This window comes from Carcharodon carcharias, chromosome 24, assembly GCF_017639515.1.
Source record: "Carcharodon carcharias isolate sCarCar2 chromosome 24, sCarCar2.pri, whole genome shotgun sequence".
Classification (NCBI taxonomy): Eukaryota; Metazoa; Chordata; class Chondrichthyes; order Lamniformes; family Lamnidae; genus Carcharodon; species Carcharodon carcharias.
This window is the reverse complement of record NC_054490.1, coordinates 12,748,979-12,763,941: the sequence shown is the minus strand read 5'-3', so window position 1 is coordinate 12,763,941 and position 14,963 is coordinate 12,748,979. Positions and strand designations below refer to the sequence as shown.

At 57.9% G+C, this 14,963-nt stretch overlaps 1 protein-coding gene across 1 annotated transcript in view; it reads right to left on the bottom strand.

The window, feature by feature from the left end:
• The window catches only part of LOC121269413 (V-type proton ATPase 116 kDa subunit a2-like), an 84,392-nt gene extending 78,773 nt beyond the window's left edge, over positions 1–5,619 (bottom strand). The window contains exons 1-2 of the mRNA XM_041174027.1: positions 5,518–5,619; positions 1,393–1,625 (exon numbers count right to left, since the gene is read on the bottom strand). Coding sequence (XP_041029961.1) covers positions 1,393–1,581 — 189 coding nt within the window. The 5' untranslated portion in view covers positions 1,582–1,625; positions 5,518–5,619. The remainder of the gene's footprint in view (positions 1–1,392; positions 1,626–5,517) is intronic.
• Positions 5,620–14,963: the final 9,344 nt, after the last annotated feature.

Genomic DNA, 14,963 nt, shown 5'->3' with positions numbered 1-14,963 from the left:
AGGGGGGAGACGGCGGGAAGGGAGGGGGGAGAGAGACAGCGGGAAGGGAGGGGGGAGAGACAGCGGGAAGGGAGGGGGGAGAGAGACAGCGGGAAGGGAGGGGGGGAGACGGCGGGAAGGGAGGGGGGAGAGACAGCGGGAAGGGAGGGGGGAGAGAGACAGCGGGAAGGGAGGGGGGGAGACGGCGGGAAGGGAGGGGGGAGAGAGACAGCGGGAAGGGAGGGGGGAGACGGCGGGAAGGGAGGGGGGAGAGAGACAGCGGGAAGGGAGGGGGGAGAGACAGCGGGAAGGGAGGGGGGGAGAGACGGTGGGAAAGTGGGGGAGAGAGACGGCGGGAAAGGGGGGGAGAGAGACGGCGGGAAAGGGGGGGAGAGAGGCGGCGGGAAAGGGGGGGAGAGAGACGGCGGGAAAGGGGGGGAGAGACGGCGTGGAGGGGCAGACAGACAGTGGGGAGGGGGGAGACAGACAGGGGGGTGACAGACAGGGGGAAGGGGGGAGACAGACAGGGGGAAGGGGGGAGACAGACAGGGGGAGGGGGAGACAGACAGGGGGTGGGGGGAGACAGACAGGGGGAAGGGGGGAGACAGACAGGGGGAGGGGGAGACAGACAGGGGGAGGGGGAGACAGACAGGGGGTGGGGGGAGACAGACAGGGGGTGGGGGGAGACAGGACAGGGGGAGGGGGAGACAGACAGGGGGTGGGGGGAGACAGACAGGGGGTGGGGGGAGACAGACAGGGGGTGGGGGGAGACAGACAGGGGGAGGGGGAGACAGACAGGGGGTGGGGGGAGACAGACAGGGGGAGGGGGGAGACAGACAGGGGGGTGACAGACAGGGGGAAGGGGGGAGACAGACAGGGGGTGGGGGGAGACAGACAGGGGGTGGGGGGAGACAGACAGGGGGAGGGGGAGACAGACAGGGGGTGGGGGGAGACAGACAGGGGGAGGGGGGAGACAGACAAGGGGAGGGGGGAAACAGACAGGGGGAGGGGGGAGACAGACAGGAGGGAAGGGGGAGATAGACAGGGGGAGGGGGGAGACAGACAGGGGGAGGGGGGAGACAGACAGGGGGAGGGGGGAGACAGACAGGGGGGAGGGGGGAGACAGACAGGGGGGAGGGGGGAGACAGACAGGGGGGAGGGGGGAGATAGACAGGGGGAGGGGGGAGACAGACAGGGGGAGGGGGGAGACAGACAGGGGGAGGGGGGAGACAGACAGGGGGAGGGGGGAGACAGACAGGGGGTGGGGGGAGAGAGACAGACAGGGAGAGAGAGAGACAGACAGGGAGAGAGAGAGAGAGTGGTCAGATAAGGAGTGCTGGGTCTGCAGAGGGGTCTCCTGCTCCCTCACTGGGCTGTGTACCGCTCCTGTTTCTCACTCCTGTACTCACTCACCCGTTGAGCCATGAACGGCTGCGTCTCCCTCAACACCTCGCGGTACTGCTGCAGCTCCAACAGCCGCTTCTTCAGAGAGTCACGATTGCGACTGACCTCGCGCAGCTCGTGCTGCAGCTGCTCAGACTGCTCCTGGATGGTCAGCACATCCTTGGAGGCTGGGGCACTGAGGTCAATGGTCTCATCCATCCGGAGGGGGAGCTCAGCCTTCTTCACCTCATCCTCCAGGTAGCCTGAGAGAGAGAGAGAGAGAGAGAGAGGGAGACAGAGGGAGACAGAGAGAGAGAGAGGGAGACAGAGAGCGAGAGAGACAGAGAGAGACAGAGAGACAGAGAGAGACAGAGAGAGACAGAGAGAGAGACAGAGAGAGAGACAGAGAGAGAGACAGAGAGAGGGAGACGGAGGGAGAGAGACAGAGAGACAGAGAGAGAGAGGGAGACAGAGAGAGAGAGACAGAGAGACAGACAGAGAGAGAGAGACAGAGAGAGAGAGACAGAGAGAGAGACATAGAGAGAGAGAGAGACAGAGAGAGAGAGAGACAGAGAGGGAGAGACAGAGATGGAGAGAGGGAGAGACAGAGACGGAGAGAGGGAGACACTGAGACGGAGAGAGGGAGAGACAGAGACGGAGAGGGAGACAGAGAGAGACAGAGAGAGAGAGACGGAGACAGAGAGAGACAGAGAGAGAGAGACGGAGACAGAGAGAGACAAAGAGAGAGAGAGAGACAGAGAGGGAGACGGAGACAGAGAGAGACAGAGAGAGAGAGAGGGAGAAAGAGATAGAGCGACAGAGACAGAGAGAAGGAGACAGAGAGAGAGAGAGGGACGGAGACAGAGAGAGACAGAGAGGGAGAGGGTGACAGAGAGGGAGAGGGAGACAGAGAGAGTGAGACGGAGACAGAGAGAGAGAGTGAGAGAGAGAGGGAGAAAGAGATAGAGTGACAGAGACAGAGAGAGGGAGAGAGAGAGACAGAGAGAACGAGAGAGAGAGAGACAGAGAGAGAGGGAGACAGAGACAGAGAGAGGGAGACAGAGAGAGAGGGAGACAGAGAGAGAGGGAGACAGAGAGAGAGGGAGACAGAGAGAGAGAGGGAGACAGAGAGAGAGAGGGAGACAGAGAGAGAGAGAGGGAGACAGAGAGAGCGAGGGAGAGGGAGACAGAGAGAGAGACAGAGAGAGAGGGAGACAGAGAGAGAGAGAGGGAGACAGAGAGAGCGAGGGAGAGGGAGACAGAGAGAGAGACAGAGAGAGAGGGAGACAGAGAGAGAGAGAGAGCGAGGGAGACAGAAAGGGAGACAGAGAGAGAGAGCGAGGGAGACAGAGAAAGACAGAGAGACAGAGAAAGAGCGAGAGAGACAGAGACAGAGAGACAGATAAAGAGCGAGGGAGACAGAGAGAGAGAGAGAGACAGCGAGAGAGACAGAGAGAGCGAGGGAGACAGAGAGAGAGAGAGACAGACAGAGAGACAGACAGACAGAGAGAGAGAGATAGAGTGATAGAGACAGAGAGAGATAGAGTGATAGAGACCGAGAGGGTGAGAGAGAGAGCGAGAGAGATAGAGAGACAGAGAGGGGGGCGGAGAGAGACATAGAGAGACGGGGGGGGTGGAGAGAGAGATAGAGAGAGAGGGGTGGAGAGAGAGGGGGCGGAGAGAGAGAGAGGGGCAGAGAGATAGAGAGTGTGGCAGAGAGAGGGTGGCAGAGAGAGAGAGAGGGTGGGGCAGGGAGAGAGAGAGGGACGGAGAGAGAGAGAGAGGGGTGGAGAGAGAGAGAGAGGGGCGGAGAGAGAGAGAGGGGCGGAGAGAGAGAGAGGGGCGGAGAGAGAGAGAGGGGCAGAGAGAGAGAGGGGCAGAGAGAGAGAGGGGCAGAGAGAGAGTGGGGTGGAGAGGGAGAGAGGGGCGGAGAGAGAGAGAGGGGCGGAGAGAGAGAGAGTGGGGCGGAGAGAGAGAGAGTGGGGCGGAGAGAGAGAGAGGGGCGGAGAGAGAGAGAGGGGCAGAGACAGATATAGGGACAGAGAGATAGAGAGTGAGAGCAAGAGAGAGGCAGAGAGAGAGAGAGTGGCGGAGAGAGGGGGGCCGGAGAGAGAGAGATATAGAGAGACAGAGAGGGGGCGGAGAGAGAGTTAGAGACAGAGAGATAGAGTGAGAACGAGAGAGAGCGAGAGAGAGGCAGAGAGGGAGAGGGGCGGAGAGAGAGAGAGAGGGGCGGAGAGAGAGAGAGAGGGGCAAGTGAGAGAGAGAGGGGTGGTGAGAGAGAGAGGGGGCGAAAAGAGAGAGGGGGCGAAAAGAGAGAGGGGGCGGAGAGACAGAGAGGGGCAGAGACGGAGAGAGAGAGGGGCAGAGAGAGAGAGAGAGAGAGAGGGGCAGAGAGAGAGAGAGAGAGAGAGAGAGAGGGTGGCGGAGAGAGAGAGGGTGGGGAAAGAGAGAGAGGGGCGGAGAGAGAGAGAGAGAGAGAGAGGGAGAGAGGGGGGCCGGAAAGAGAGAGATATAGAGAGACAGAGAGGGGGGTGTGGAGAGAGAGATAGAGAGACAGAGAGATAGAGTGAGAACGAGAGAGAGGCAGAGAGAGCGAGAGAGAGGGGCGGAGAGAGAGAGAGAGGGACGGTGAGAGAGAGAGGGGTGGTGAGAGAGAGGGGGCGGAAAGAGAGAGAGGGGCGGAGAGAGAGAGAGGGGCGGAGAGAGAGAGAGGGGCGGAGACGGAGAGAGAGAGGGGCAGAGAGAGAGAGAGAGGGGCGGAGAGAGAGAGGGCAGAGAGAGAGACAGAGAGAGTGGGGCGAAGAGAGAGGGGCGGAGGGAGAGAGGGGCGGAGGGAGAGAGGGGCGGAGGGAGAGAGGGGCAGAGAGAGAGAGAGGAGGGCAGAGAGAGAGAGAGGGGCAGAGAGAGAGAGAGGGGGGTGGAGAGAGAGAGGGGCAGAGAGAGAGAGAGGGGCAGAGGGAGAGAGAGGGGCAGAGAGAGAGAGAGAGGGGCAGAGAGAGAGAGAGAGGGGCAGAGAGAGAGGTGGGGGGCAGAGAGAGAGAGGTGGGGGCAGAGAGAGAGAGAGAGGGGCAGAGAGAGAGAGAGGGGCAGAGAGAGAGAGAGGGGCAGAGAGAGAGAGAGAGGGGCAGAGAGAGAGAGAGGGGCAGAGAGAGAGAGAGGGGCAGAGAGAGAGAGAGAGAGGGGGGGGCAGAGAGAGAGAGGTGGGGGGCAGAGAGAGAGAGAGAGGGGCAGAGAGAGAGAGAGAGGGGCAGAGAGAGAGAGAGGGGGCAGAGAGAGAGAGGTGGGGGGCAGAGAGAGAGAGGTGGGGGGCAGAGAGAGAGAGAGAGGGGTGGAGAGAGAGAGGGGCAGAGAGAGAGAGAGGGCAGAGAGAGAGAGAGGGGGGTGGAGAGAGAGAGGGGCAGAGAGAGAGAGAGAGGGGGGTGGAGAGAGAGAGAGGGAGGTGCAGAGAGAGAGAGGTGGGGGGCAGAGAGAGAGAGGGGGGTGGAGAGAGAGAGGGGCAGAGAGAGAGAGGGGCAGAGAGAGAGAGAGGGGGGTGGAGAAAGAGAGAGGGGCAGAGAGAGAGAGAGAGGGGGGTGGAGAGAGAGAGAGAGGGGCAGAGAGAGAGAGAGGGCAGAGAGAGAGAGAGGGGCAGAGAGAGAGAGAGGGGCAGAGAGAGAAGGGCAGAGAGAGAGAGAGAGGGGGGCAGAGAGAGAGGGGGGCAGAGAGAGAGAGAGGGGGCAGAGAGAGAGAGAGGGGCAGAGAGAGAGAGAGGGGCAGAGAGAGAGAGGGGCAGAGAGAGAGAGGGGGGCAGAGAGAGAGAGGGGGGCAGAGAGAGAGAGGGGGGCAGAGAGAGAGGGGGGCAGAGAGAGAGGGGGTCAGAGAGAGAGGGGTCAGAGAGAGAGGGGGGCAGAGAGAGAGGGGGGCAGAGAGAGAGGGGGGCAGAGAGAGAGAGGGGCAGAGAGAGAGAAGGCAGAGAGAGAGAGAGAAGGCAGAGAGAGAGTGAGAGAAGGCAGAGAGAGAGTGAGAGAAGGCAGAGAGAGAGTAAGGGGTGGAGAGAGAGAGAGAGGAGCAGAGAGAGAGAGAAAAAGACAGACAGAGAGAGACACAGGAAGGTTAACCATTTTCAAACTCTTACCACAACTGCTGAAGTGAATTCTATATCTGAAAACTCACTGAATGTTCGTTCCAACTCTTCACATCTCCGAATCTCACCAACAAAACGGCGCTGGAACAGACTCACACTGGGATTCAGCTGCAGATACAAGATGGACAGAGTCTGTTAGAGAGAGAGAGACAGAGAGACAAAGGAGGGGAGAGACAGACAGAGAGAGAGAGAGAGGGGGAGACAGAGTCAGTGAGAGAGAGAGAGAGAGACAGAGTCAGCAAGAGAGAGAGAGAGAGACAGAGTCAGCAAGAGAGAGAGAGAGAGACAGAGTCAGTGAGAGAGGGGGGGACAGAGTCAGCGAGAGAGAGAGAGACAGAGTCAGTGAGAGATAGGGGGAGACAGAGTCAGTGAGAGAGAGAGAGACAGACAGTGAGAGAGAGAGGGGGAGACAGAGTCAGTGAGAGAGAGGGGTGAGACAGAGTCAGTGAGAGATAGGGGAGACAGAGTCAGTGAGAGAGATAGGGAGACAGAGTCAGTGAGAGAGAAGGGCGACAGAGTCAGTGAGAGAGGGGGAGACAGAGTCAGTGAGAGAGAGGGGGAGACAGAGTGAGAGAGAGAGACAGTGAGAGAGAGAGGGGGAGACAGAGTCAGTGAGAGAGAGAGAGAGTCAGTGAGAGAGAGAGAGAGAGTCAGTGAGAGAGAGAGAGGGAGACAGAGTCAGTGAGAGAGAGGGGGAGACAGAGGCAGTGAGAGTGGGGGGGTGACAGAGTCAGTGAGAGAGGGGGAGACAGAGTCATTGAGAGAGAGAGAGAGAGACAGAGTCAGTGAGAGCGAGAGGGGGCGACAGAGTTAGTGAGAGAGGGGGAGACAGTCAGAGAGAGAGAGAGGGGGGAGACAGAGTCAGTGAGAGAGGGGGGGAGACAGAGTCAGTGAGAGATAGGGGGAGACAGAGTCAGTGAGAGATAGGGGGAGACAGAGTCAGTGAGAGAGAGAGGGAGAAAGAGTCAGTGAGAGAGAGAGAGGGAGACAGAGTCAGAGAGAGAGGGGGAGAGACAGAGTCAGTGAGAGAGAGGGGGAGACAGAGTGAGAGAGAGAGAGAGAGAGACAGTGAGAGAGAGAGGGGGAGACAGAGTCAGTGAGAGAGAGAGAGTCAGTGAGAGAGAGAGAGTCAGTGAGAGAGAGAGAGAGAGAGTCAGAGAGAGAGAGAGAGGGAGACAGAGTCAGTGAGGGAGGGGGAGACAGAGGCAGTGAGAGAGAGAGACAGAGTCAGTGTGTGAGAGAGAGAGAGAGAGTCAGTGAGAGAAAGAGAGAGAGACAGAGTCAGTGAGAGGGAGAGGGGGAGACAGAGTTAGTGAGAGAGGGGGAGACAGTCAGTGAGAGAGAGAGAGACAGAGTCAGTGAGAGAGAGAGAGACAGAGTCAGTGAGAGAGGGGGAGACAGTCAGAGAGAGAGAGGGGAGACGCAGTCAGTGAGAGAGGGGGGGAGACAGTGAGAGAGGGGGGGAGACAGAGTCAGTGAGACAGAGAGAGACAGAGTCAGTGAGACAGAGAGAGACAGAGTCAGTGAGAGAGGGGGAGACAGAGAGAGGGGAGACGGAGTCAGTGAGAGAGGGGGGGAGACAGAGTCAGTGAGGGGGGGGGAGACAGAGTCAGTGAGGGGGGGGGAGACAGAGTCAGTGAGAGTGAGGGGGGAGACAGAGTCAGTGAGAGAGAGAGACAGAGTCAGTGAGAGAGGGGGAGACAGTCAGAGAGAGGGGAGACGGAGTCAGTGAGAGAGGGGGGGAGACAGTGAGAGAGGGAGGGAGACAGTGAGAGAGGGGGGGGAGACAGTGAGAGAGGGGGGGAGACAGTGAGAGAGGGGGGGAGACAGTGAGAGAGGGGGGGAGACAGTGAGAGAGGGGGGGAGACAGTCAGTGAGACAGAGAGGGACAGAGTCAGTGAGAGAGAGAGGGGGAGACAGAGTTAGTGAGAGAGAGAGGGGGAGACAGAGTTAGTGAGAGAGGGGGAGACAGAGAGAGGGGAGACGGAGTCAGTGAGAGAGGGGGGAGACAGAGTCAGTGAGGGGGGGGGGAGACAGAGTCAGTGAGGGGGGGGGAGACAGAGTCAGTGAGGGGGGGGGGAGACAGAGTCAGTGAGAGAGAGAGACAGAGTCAGTGAGAGAGGGGGAGACAGTCAGAGAGAGGGGAGACGGAGTCAGTGAGAGAGGGGGGGAGACAGTGAGAGAGGGAGGGAGACAGTGAGAGAGGGGGGGAGACAGTGAGAGAGGGGGGGAGACAGTGAGAGAGGGGGGGAGACAGTGAGAGAGGGGGGGAGACAGTGAGAGAGGTGGTGAGACAGAGAGGGACAGAGTCAGTGAGAGAGAGAGGGGAGACAGAGTCAGTGAGAGAGAGAGAGAGAGAGAGAGACAGAGTCAGTGAGAGAGAGAGAGAGACAGAGTCAGTGAGAGAGAGAGAGACAGAGTCAGTGAGAGAGAGGGGAGACAGAGTCAGTGAGAGAGAGAGGGGAGACAGAGTCAGTGAGAGAGAGAGAGAGTCAGTGAGAGAGAGAGAGAGACAGAGTCAGTGAGAGAGAGGGGAGACAGAGTCAGTGAGAGAGAGAGAGAGTCAGTGAGAGAGAGAGAGAGACAGAGTCAGTGAGAGAGAGGGGAGACAGAGTCAGTGAGAGAGAGGGGGGAGACAGAGTCAGTGAGAGAGGGGGGGGTGACAGTCAGTGAGAGAGGGGGAGACAGAGTCAGTGAGACAGAGAGAGAGACAGAGTCAGTGAGAGAGAGGGGAGACAGAGTCAGTGAGAGAGAGGGGGGAGACAGAGTCAGTGAGAGTGGGGGGGGTGACAGAGTCAGTGAGAGAGGGGGAGACAGAGTCAGTGAGAGAGGGGGGAGACAGAGTTAGTGAGAGTGGGGGGGGGTGACAGAGTCAGTGAGAGAGAGGGAGACAGAGTCAGAGAGAGGGGGGAGACAGAGTCAGTGAGAGAGGGGGAGACAGAGTCAGTGAGAGAGGGGGAGACAGAGTCAGTGAGAGAGAGGGGGAGACAGAGTCAGTGAGAGAGAGAGAGAGTGAGTCAGTGAGAGAGAGAGAGGGAGACAGAGTCAGTGAGAGAGAGGGGGAGACAGAGGCAGTGAGAGAGAGAGAGAGAGTCAGTGAGAGAAAGAGAGAGAGACAGAGTCAGTGTGAGAGAGAGAGTGTCAGTGAGAGAAAGAGAGAGAGACAGAGTCAGTGAGAGAGAGAGGGGGAGACAGAGTCAGTGAGAGAGAGAGAGAGTGAGTCAGTGAGAGAGAGAGAGGGAGACAGAGTCAGTGAGAGAGAGGGGGAGACAGAGGCAGTGAGAGAGAGAGAGAGAGTCAGTGAGAGAAAGAGAGAGAGAGAGACAGAGTCAATGAGAGAGAGAGGGGGAGACAGAGTTAGTGAGAGAGGGGGAGACAGTCAGTGAGAGAGAGAGAGAGACAGAGTCAGTGAGAGAGAGAGACAGAGTCAGTGAGAGAGGGGGCGACAGTCAGAGAGAGAGAGAGGGGGAGGCAGAGTCAGTGAGAGGGAGGGGGAAACAGAGTCAGTGAGAGAGAGAGGGAGACAGAGTCATTGAGAGAGAGAGAGAGAGACAGAGTCAGTGAGAGAGGTGGGGAGACAGAGTCAGAGAGAGAGGGGGAGAGACAGAGTCAGTGAGAGAGAGAGGGAGACAGAGTCAGTGAGAGAGAGAGGGAGACAGAGTCAGTGAGAGAGAGGGGGAGACAGAGGCAGTGAGAGAGAGAGACAGAGTCAGTGTGAGAGAGAGAGAGAGAGTCAGTGAGAGAAAGAGAGAGAGACAGAGTCAATGAGAGAGAGAGGGGGAGACAGACTTAGTGAGAGAGGGGGAGACAGTCAGTGAGAGAGAGAGAGACAGAGTCAGTGAGAGAGAGAGAGGGAGACAGGAGTCAGTGAGAGAGGGGGGAGACAGAGTCAGTGAGACAGAGAGAGACAGTCAGTGAGAGAGAGAGAGAGAGACAGAGTCAGTGAGAGAGAGGGGAGACAGAGTCAGTGAGAGAGAGAGAGAGAGAGACAGAGTCAGTGAGAGAGAGAGAGAGAGACAGAGTCAGTGAGAGAGAGGGGGGAGACAGAGTCAGTGAGAGAGAGGGGGGAGACAGAGTCAGTGAGAGAGAGAGAGACAGAGTCAGTGAGAGAGAGGGGGAGACAGAGTCAGTGAGAGAGAGGGGGGAGACAGAGTCAGTGAGAGAGAGAGAGACAGTGAGAGAGAGAGGGGGAGACAGAGTCAGTGAAAGAGAGAGAGTCAGTGAGAGAAAGAGAGAGAGAGAGACAGAGTCAGTGAGAGAGAGAGGGAGACAGAGTCAGTGAGAGAGAGGGGGAGACAGAGGCAGTGAGAGAGAGAGACAGAGTCAGTGTGAGAGAGAGAGAGAGAGTCAGTGAGAGAAAGAGAGAGAGACAGAGTCAATGAGAGAGAGAGGGGGAGACAGACTTAGTGAGAGAGGGGGAGACAGTCAGTGAGAGAGAGAGAGACAGAGTCAGTGAGAGAGGGGGAGACAGTCAGAGAGAGAGAGGGGAGACGGAGTCAGTGAGAGAGGGGGGAGACAGAGTGAGAGAGGGAGGAGACAGAGTCAGTGAGGGGGGGAGACAGAGTCAGTGAGAGAGAGAGGGGAGACGGAGTCAGTGAGAGAGGGGGGGAGACAGTGAGAGAGGGGGGGGAGACAGAGTCAGTGAGACAGAGAGAGACAGAGTCAGTGAGAGAGGGGGGGGTGACAGAGTCAGTGAGAGAGAGAGAGACAGAGTCAGTGAGAGAGAGAGAGACAGAGTCAGTGAGAGAGGGGGAGACAGTCAGAGAGAGAGAGGGGAGACGCAGTCAGTGAGAGAGGGGGGGAGACAGTGAGAGAGGGGGGGAGACAGAGTCAGTGAGACAGAGAGAGACAGAGTCAGTGAGACAGAGAGAGACAGAGTCAGTGAGAGAGGGGGAGACAGAGAGAGGGGAGACGGAGTCAGTGAGAGAGGGGGGAGACAGAGTCAGTGAGGGGGGGGGAGACAGAGTCAGTGAGGGGGGGGGAGACAGAGTCAGTGAGAGTGAGGGGGGAGACAGAGTCAGTGAGAGAGAGAGACAGAGTCAGTGAGAGAGGGGGAGACAGTCAGAGAGAGGGGAGACGGAGTCAGTGAGAGAGGGAGGGAGACAGTGAGAGAGGGGGGGGAGACAGTGAGAGAGGGGGGGAGACAGTGAGAGAGGGGGGGAGACAGTGAGAGAGGGGGGGAGACAGTGAGAGAGGGGGGGAGACAGTGAGAGAGGGGGGGAGACAGTGAGAGAGGGGGGGAGACAGTCAGTGAGACAGAGAGGGACAGAGTCAGTGAGAGAGAGAGGGGGAGACAGAGTTAGTGAGAGAGAGAGGGGGAGACAGAGTTAGTGAGAGAGGGGGAGACAGAGAGAGGGGAGACGGAGTCAGTGAGAGAGGGGGGAGACAGAGTCAGTGAGGGGGGGGGGAGACAGAGTCAGTGAGGGGGGGGGGAGACAGAGTCAGTGAGGGGGGGGGGGAGACAGAGTCAGTGAGAGAGAGAGACAGAGTCAGTGAGAGAGGGGGAGACAGTCAGAGAGAGGGAGACGGAGTCAGTGAGAGAGGGGGGGAGACAGTGAGAGAGGGAGGGAGACAGTGAGAGAGGGAGGGAGACAGTGAGAGAGGGGGGGAGACAGTGAGAGAGGGGGGGAGACAGTGAGAGAGGGGGGGAGACAGTGAGAGAGGGGGGGAGACAGTGAGAGAGGTGGTGAGACAGAGAGGGACAGAGTCAGTGAGAGAGAGAGGGGAGACAGAGTCAGTGAGAGAGAGAGAGAGAGAGAGACAGAGTCAGTGAGAGAGAGAGAGAGACAGAGTCAGTGAGAGAGAGAGAGACAGAGTCAGTGAGAGAGAGGGGAGACAGAGTCAGTGAGAGAGAGAGGGGAGACAGAGTCAGTGAGAGAGAGAGAGAGTCAGTGAGAGAGAGAGAGAGACAGAGTCAGTGAGAGAGAGGGGAGACAGAGTCAGTGAGAGAGAGGGGGGAGACAGAGTCAGTGAGAGTGGGGGGGGTGACAGAGTCAGTGAGAGAGGGGGAGACAGAGTCAGTGAGACAGAGAGAGAGACAGAGTCAGTGAGAGAGAGGGGAGACAGAGTCAGTGAGAGAGAGGGGGGAGACAGAGTCAGTGAGAGTGGGGGGGGTGACAGAGTCAGTGAGAGAGGGGGAGACAGAGTCAGTGAGAGAGGGGGGAGACAGAGTTAGTGAGAGTGGGGGGGGTGACAGAGTCAGTGAGAGAGAGGGAGACAGAGTCAGAGAGAGGGGGGAGACAGAGTCAGTGAGAGAGGGGGAGACAGAGTCAGTGAGAGAGGGGGAGACAGAGTCAGTGAGAGAGAGGGGGAGACAGAGTCAGTGTGAGAGAGAGAGTGTCAGTGAGAGAAAGAGAGAGAGACAGAGTCAGTGAGAGAGAGAGGGGGAGACAGAGTCAGTGAGAGAGAGAGAGAGTGAGTCAGTGAGAGAGAGAGAGGGAGACAGAGTCAGTGAGAGAGAGGGGGAGACAGAGGCAGTGAGAGAGAGAGAGAGTCAGTGAGAGAAAGAGAGAGAGAGAGACAGAGTCAATGAGAGAGAGAGGGGGAGACAGAGTTAGTGAGAGAGGGGGAGACAGTCAGTGAGAGAGAGAGAGAGACAGAGTCAGTGAGAGAGAGAGACAGAGTCAGTGAGAGAGGGGGCGACAGTCAGAGAGAGAGAGAGGGGGAGGCAGAGTCAGTGAGAGGGAGGGGGAAACAGAGTCAGTGAGAGAGAGAGGGAGACAGAGTCATTGAGAGAGAGAGAGAGAGACAGAGTCAGTGAGAGAGGTGGGGAGACAGAGTCAGAGAGAGAGGGGGAGAGACAGAGTCAGTGAGAGAGAGAGGGAGACAGAGTCATTGAGAGAGAGAGAGAGAGACAGAGTCAGTGAGAGAGGTGGGGAGACAGAGTCAGAGAGAGAGGGGGAGAGACAGAGTCAGTGAGAGAGAGAGGGAGACAGAGTCAGTGAGAGAGAGAGGGAGACAGAGTCAGTGAGAGAGAGAGGGAGACAGAGTCAGTGAGAGAGAGGGGGAGACAGAGGCAGTGAGAGAGAGAGACAGAGTCAGTGTGAGAGAGAGAGAGAGAGTCAGTGAGAGAAAGAGAGAGAGACAGAGTCAATGAGAGAGAGAGGGGGAGACAGACTTAGTGAGAGAGGGGGAGACAGTCAGTGAGAGAGAGAGAGACAGAGTCAGTGAGAGAGGGGGAGACAGTCAGAGAGAGAGAGAGGGGAGACGGAGTCAGTGAGAGAGGGGGGAGAGAGTGAGAGAGGGAGGAGACAGAGTCAGTGAGGGGGGGAGACAGAGTCAGTGAGAGAGAGAGGGGAGACGGAGTCAGTGAGAGAGGGGGGGAGACAGTGAGAGAGGGGGGGGAGACAGAGTCAGTGAGACAGAGAGAGACAGAGTCAGTGAGAGAGGGGGGGGTGACAGAGTCAGTGAGAGAGAGAGAGAGACAGAGTCAGTGAGAGAGGGGGGAGACAGAGTCAGTGAGAGAGAGGGGGAGACAGAGTCAGTGAGAGAGGGGGGTGACAGAGTCAGTGAGAGAGGGGGGTGACAGAGTCAGTGAGAGAGAGAGAGAGAGAGTCAGTGAGGGAGAGAGAGAGAGTCAGTGAGAGAGAGGGGGAGACAGAGGCAGTGAGAGAGGGGGAGACAGTCAGTGAGAGAGAGAGAGACAGAGTCAGTGAGAGAGAGGGGGGAGACAGAGTCAGTGAGACAGAGAGAGTCAGAGTCAGTGAGAGAGAGGGGGGAGACAGAGTCAGTGAGACAGAGAGAGACAGTCAGTGAGAGAGAGGGGGGAGACAGAGTCAGTGAGACAGAGAGAGACAGTCAGTGAGAGAGAGGGGGGAGACAGAGTCAGTGAGAGAGAGGGGGGAGACAGAGTCAGTGAGAGAGAGAGGGAGACAGAGTCAGTGAGAGAGAGAGGGAGACAGAGTCAGTGAGAGAGAGAGAGAGAGAGAGTCAGTGAGAGAGAGGGAGACAGAGTCAGTGAGAGAGAGGGAGACAGAGTCAGTGAGAGAGAGGGGGAGACAGAGTGAGAGAGAGAGACAGTGAGAGAGAGAGGGGGAGACCGAGTCAGTGAGAGAGAGAGAGAGAGTCAGTGAGAGAGAGAGAGGGAGACAGAGTCAGTGAGAGAGAGGGGGAGACAGAGGCAGTGAGAGTGGGGGGGTGACAGAGTCAGTGAGAGAGGGGGAGACAGAGTCATTGAGAGAGAGAGAGAGACAGAGTCAGTGAGAGCGAGAGGGGGCGACAGAGTTAGTGAGAGAGGGGGAGACAGTCAGAGAGAGAGAGAGGGGGAGACAGAGTCAGTGAGAGATAGGGGGAGACAGAGTCAGTGAGAGAGAGGGGGAGACAGAGTCAGTGAGAGAGAGAGGGAGACAGAGTCAGTGAGAGAGAGAGGGGGAGACAGAGTCAGTGAGAGAGGGGGAGACAGAGTGAGAGAGAGAGAGGGAGAGACAGTGAGAGAGAGAGGGGGAGACAGAGTCAGTGAGAGAGAGAGAGAGAGAGAGTCAGTGAGAGAGAGAGAGAGACAGAGTCAGTGAGAGAGAGGGGGAGACAGAGTGAGAGAGAGAGAGACACAGTGAGAGAGAGAGGGGGAGACAGAGTCAGTGAGAGAGAGAGAGTCAGTGAGAGAGAGAGAGGGAGACAGAGTCAGTGAGAGAGAGGGGGAGACAGAGGCAGTGAGAGAGAGAGAGAGAGTCAGTGAGAGAAAGAGAGAGAGAGAGACAGAGTCAATGAGAGAGAGGGGGAGACAGAGTTAGTGAGAGAGGGGGAGACAGTCAGTGAGAGAGAGAGAGAGACAGAGTCAGTGAGAGAGAGAGACAGAGTCAGTGAGAGAGAGAGAGAGAGTCAGTGAGAGAGAGAGAGGGAGACAGAGTCAGTGAGAGAGAGGGGGAGACAGAGGCAGTGAGAGTGGGGGGGTGACAGAGTCAGTGACAGAGGGGGAGACAGAGTCATTGAGAGAGAGAGAGAGAGACAGAGTCAGTGAGAGCGAGAGGGGGCGACAGAGTTAGTGAGAGAGGGGGAGACAGTCAGAGAGAGAGAGAGGGGGAGACAGAGTCAGTGAGAGGGAGGGGGAAACAGAGTCAGTGAGAGAGAGGGGGGAGACAGAGTCAGTGAGAGAGAGAGGGAGACAGAGTCAGTGAGAGAGAGAGGGGGAGACAGAGTCAGTGAGAGAGGGGGAGACAGAGTGAGAGAGAGAGAGGGAGAGACAGTGAGAGAGAGAGGGGGAGACAGAGTCAGTGAGAGAGAGAGAGAGAGTCAGTGAGAGAGAGAGAGGGAGACAGAGTCAGTGAGAGAGAGGGGGAGACAGAGTGAGAGAGAGAGAGACACAGTGAGAGAGAGAGGGGGAGACAGAGTCAGTGAGAGAGAGAGAGTCAGTGAGAGAGAGAGAGGGAGACAGAGTCAGTGAGAGAGAGGGGGAGACAGAGGCAGTGAGAGAGAGAGAGAGAGTCAGTGAGAGAAAGAGAGAGAGAGAGACAGAGTCAATGAGAGCGAGAGGGGGAGA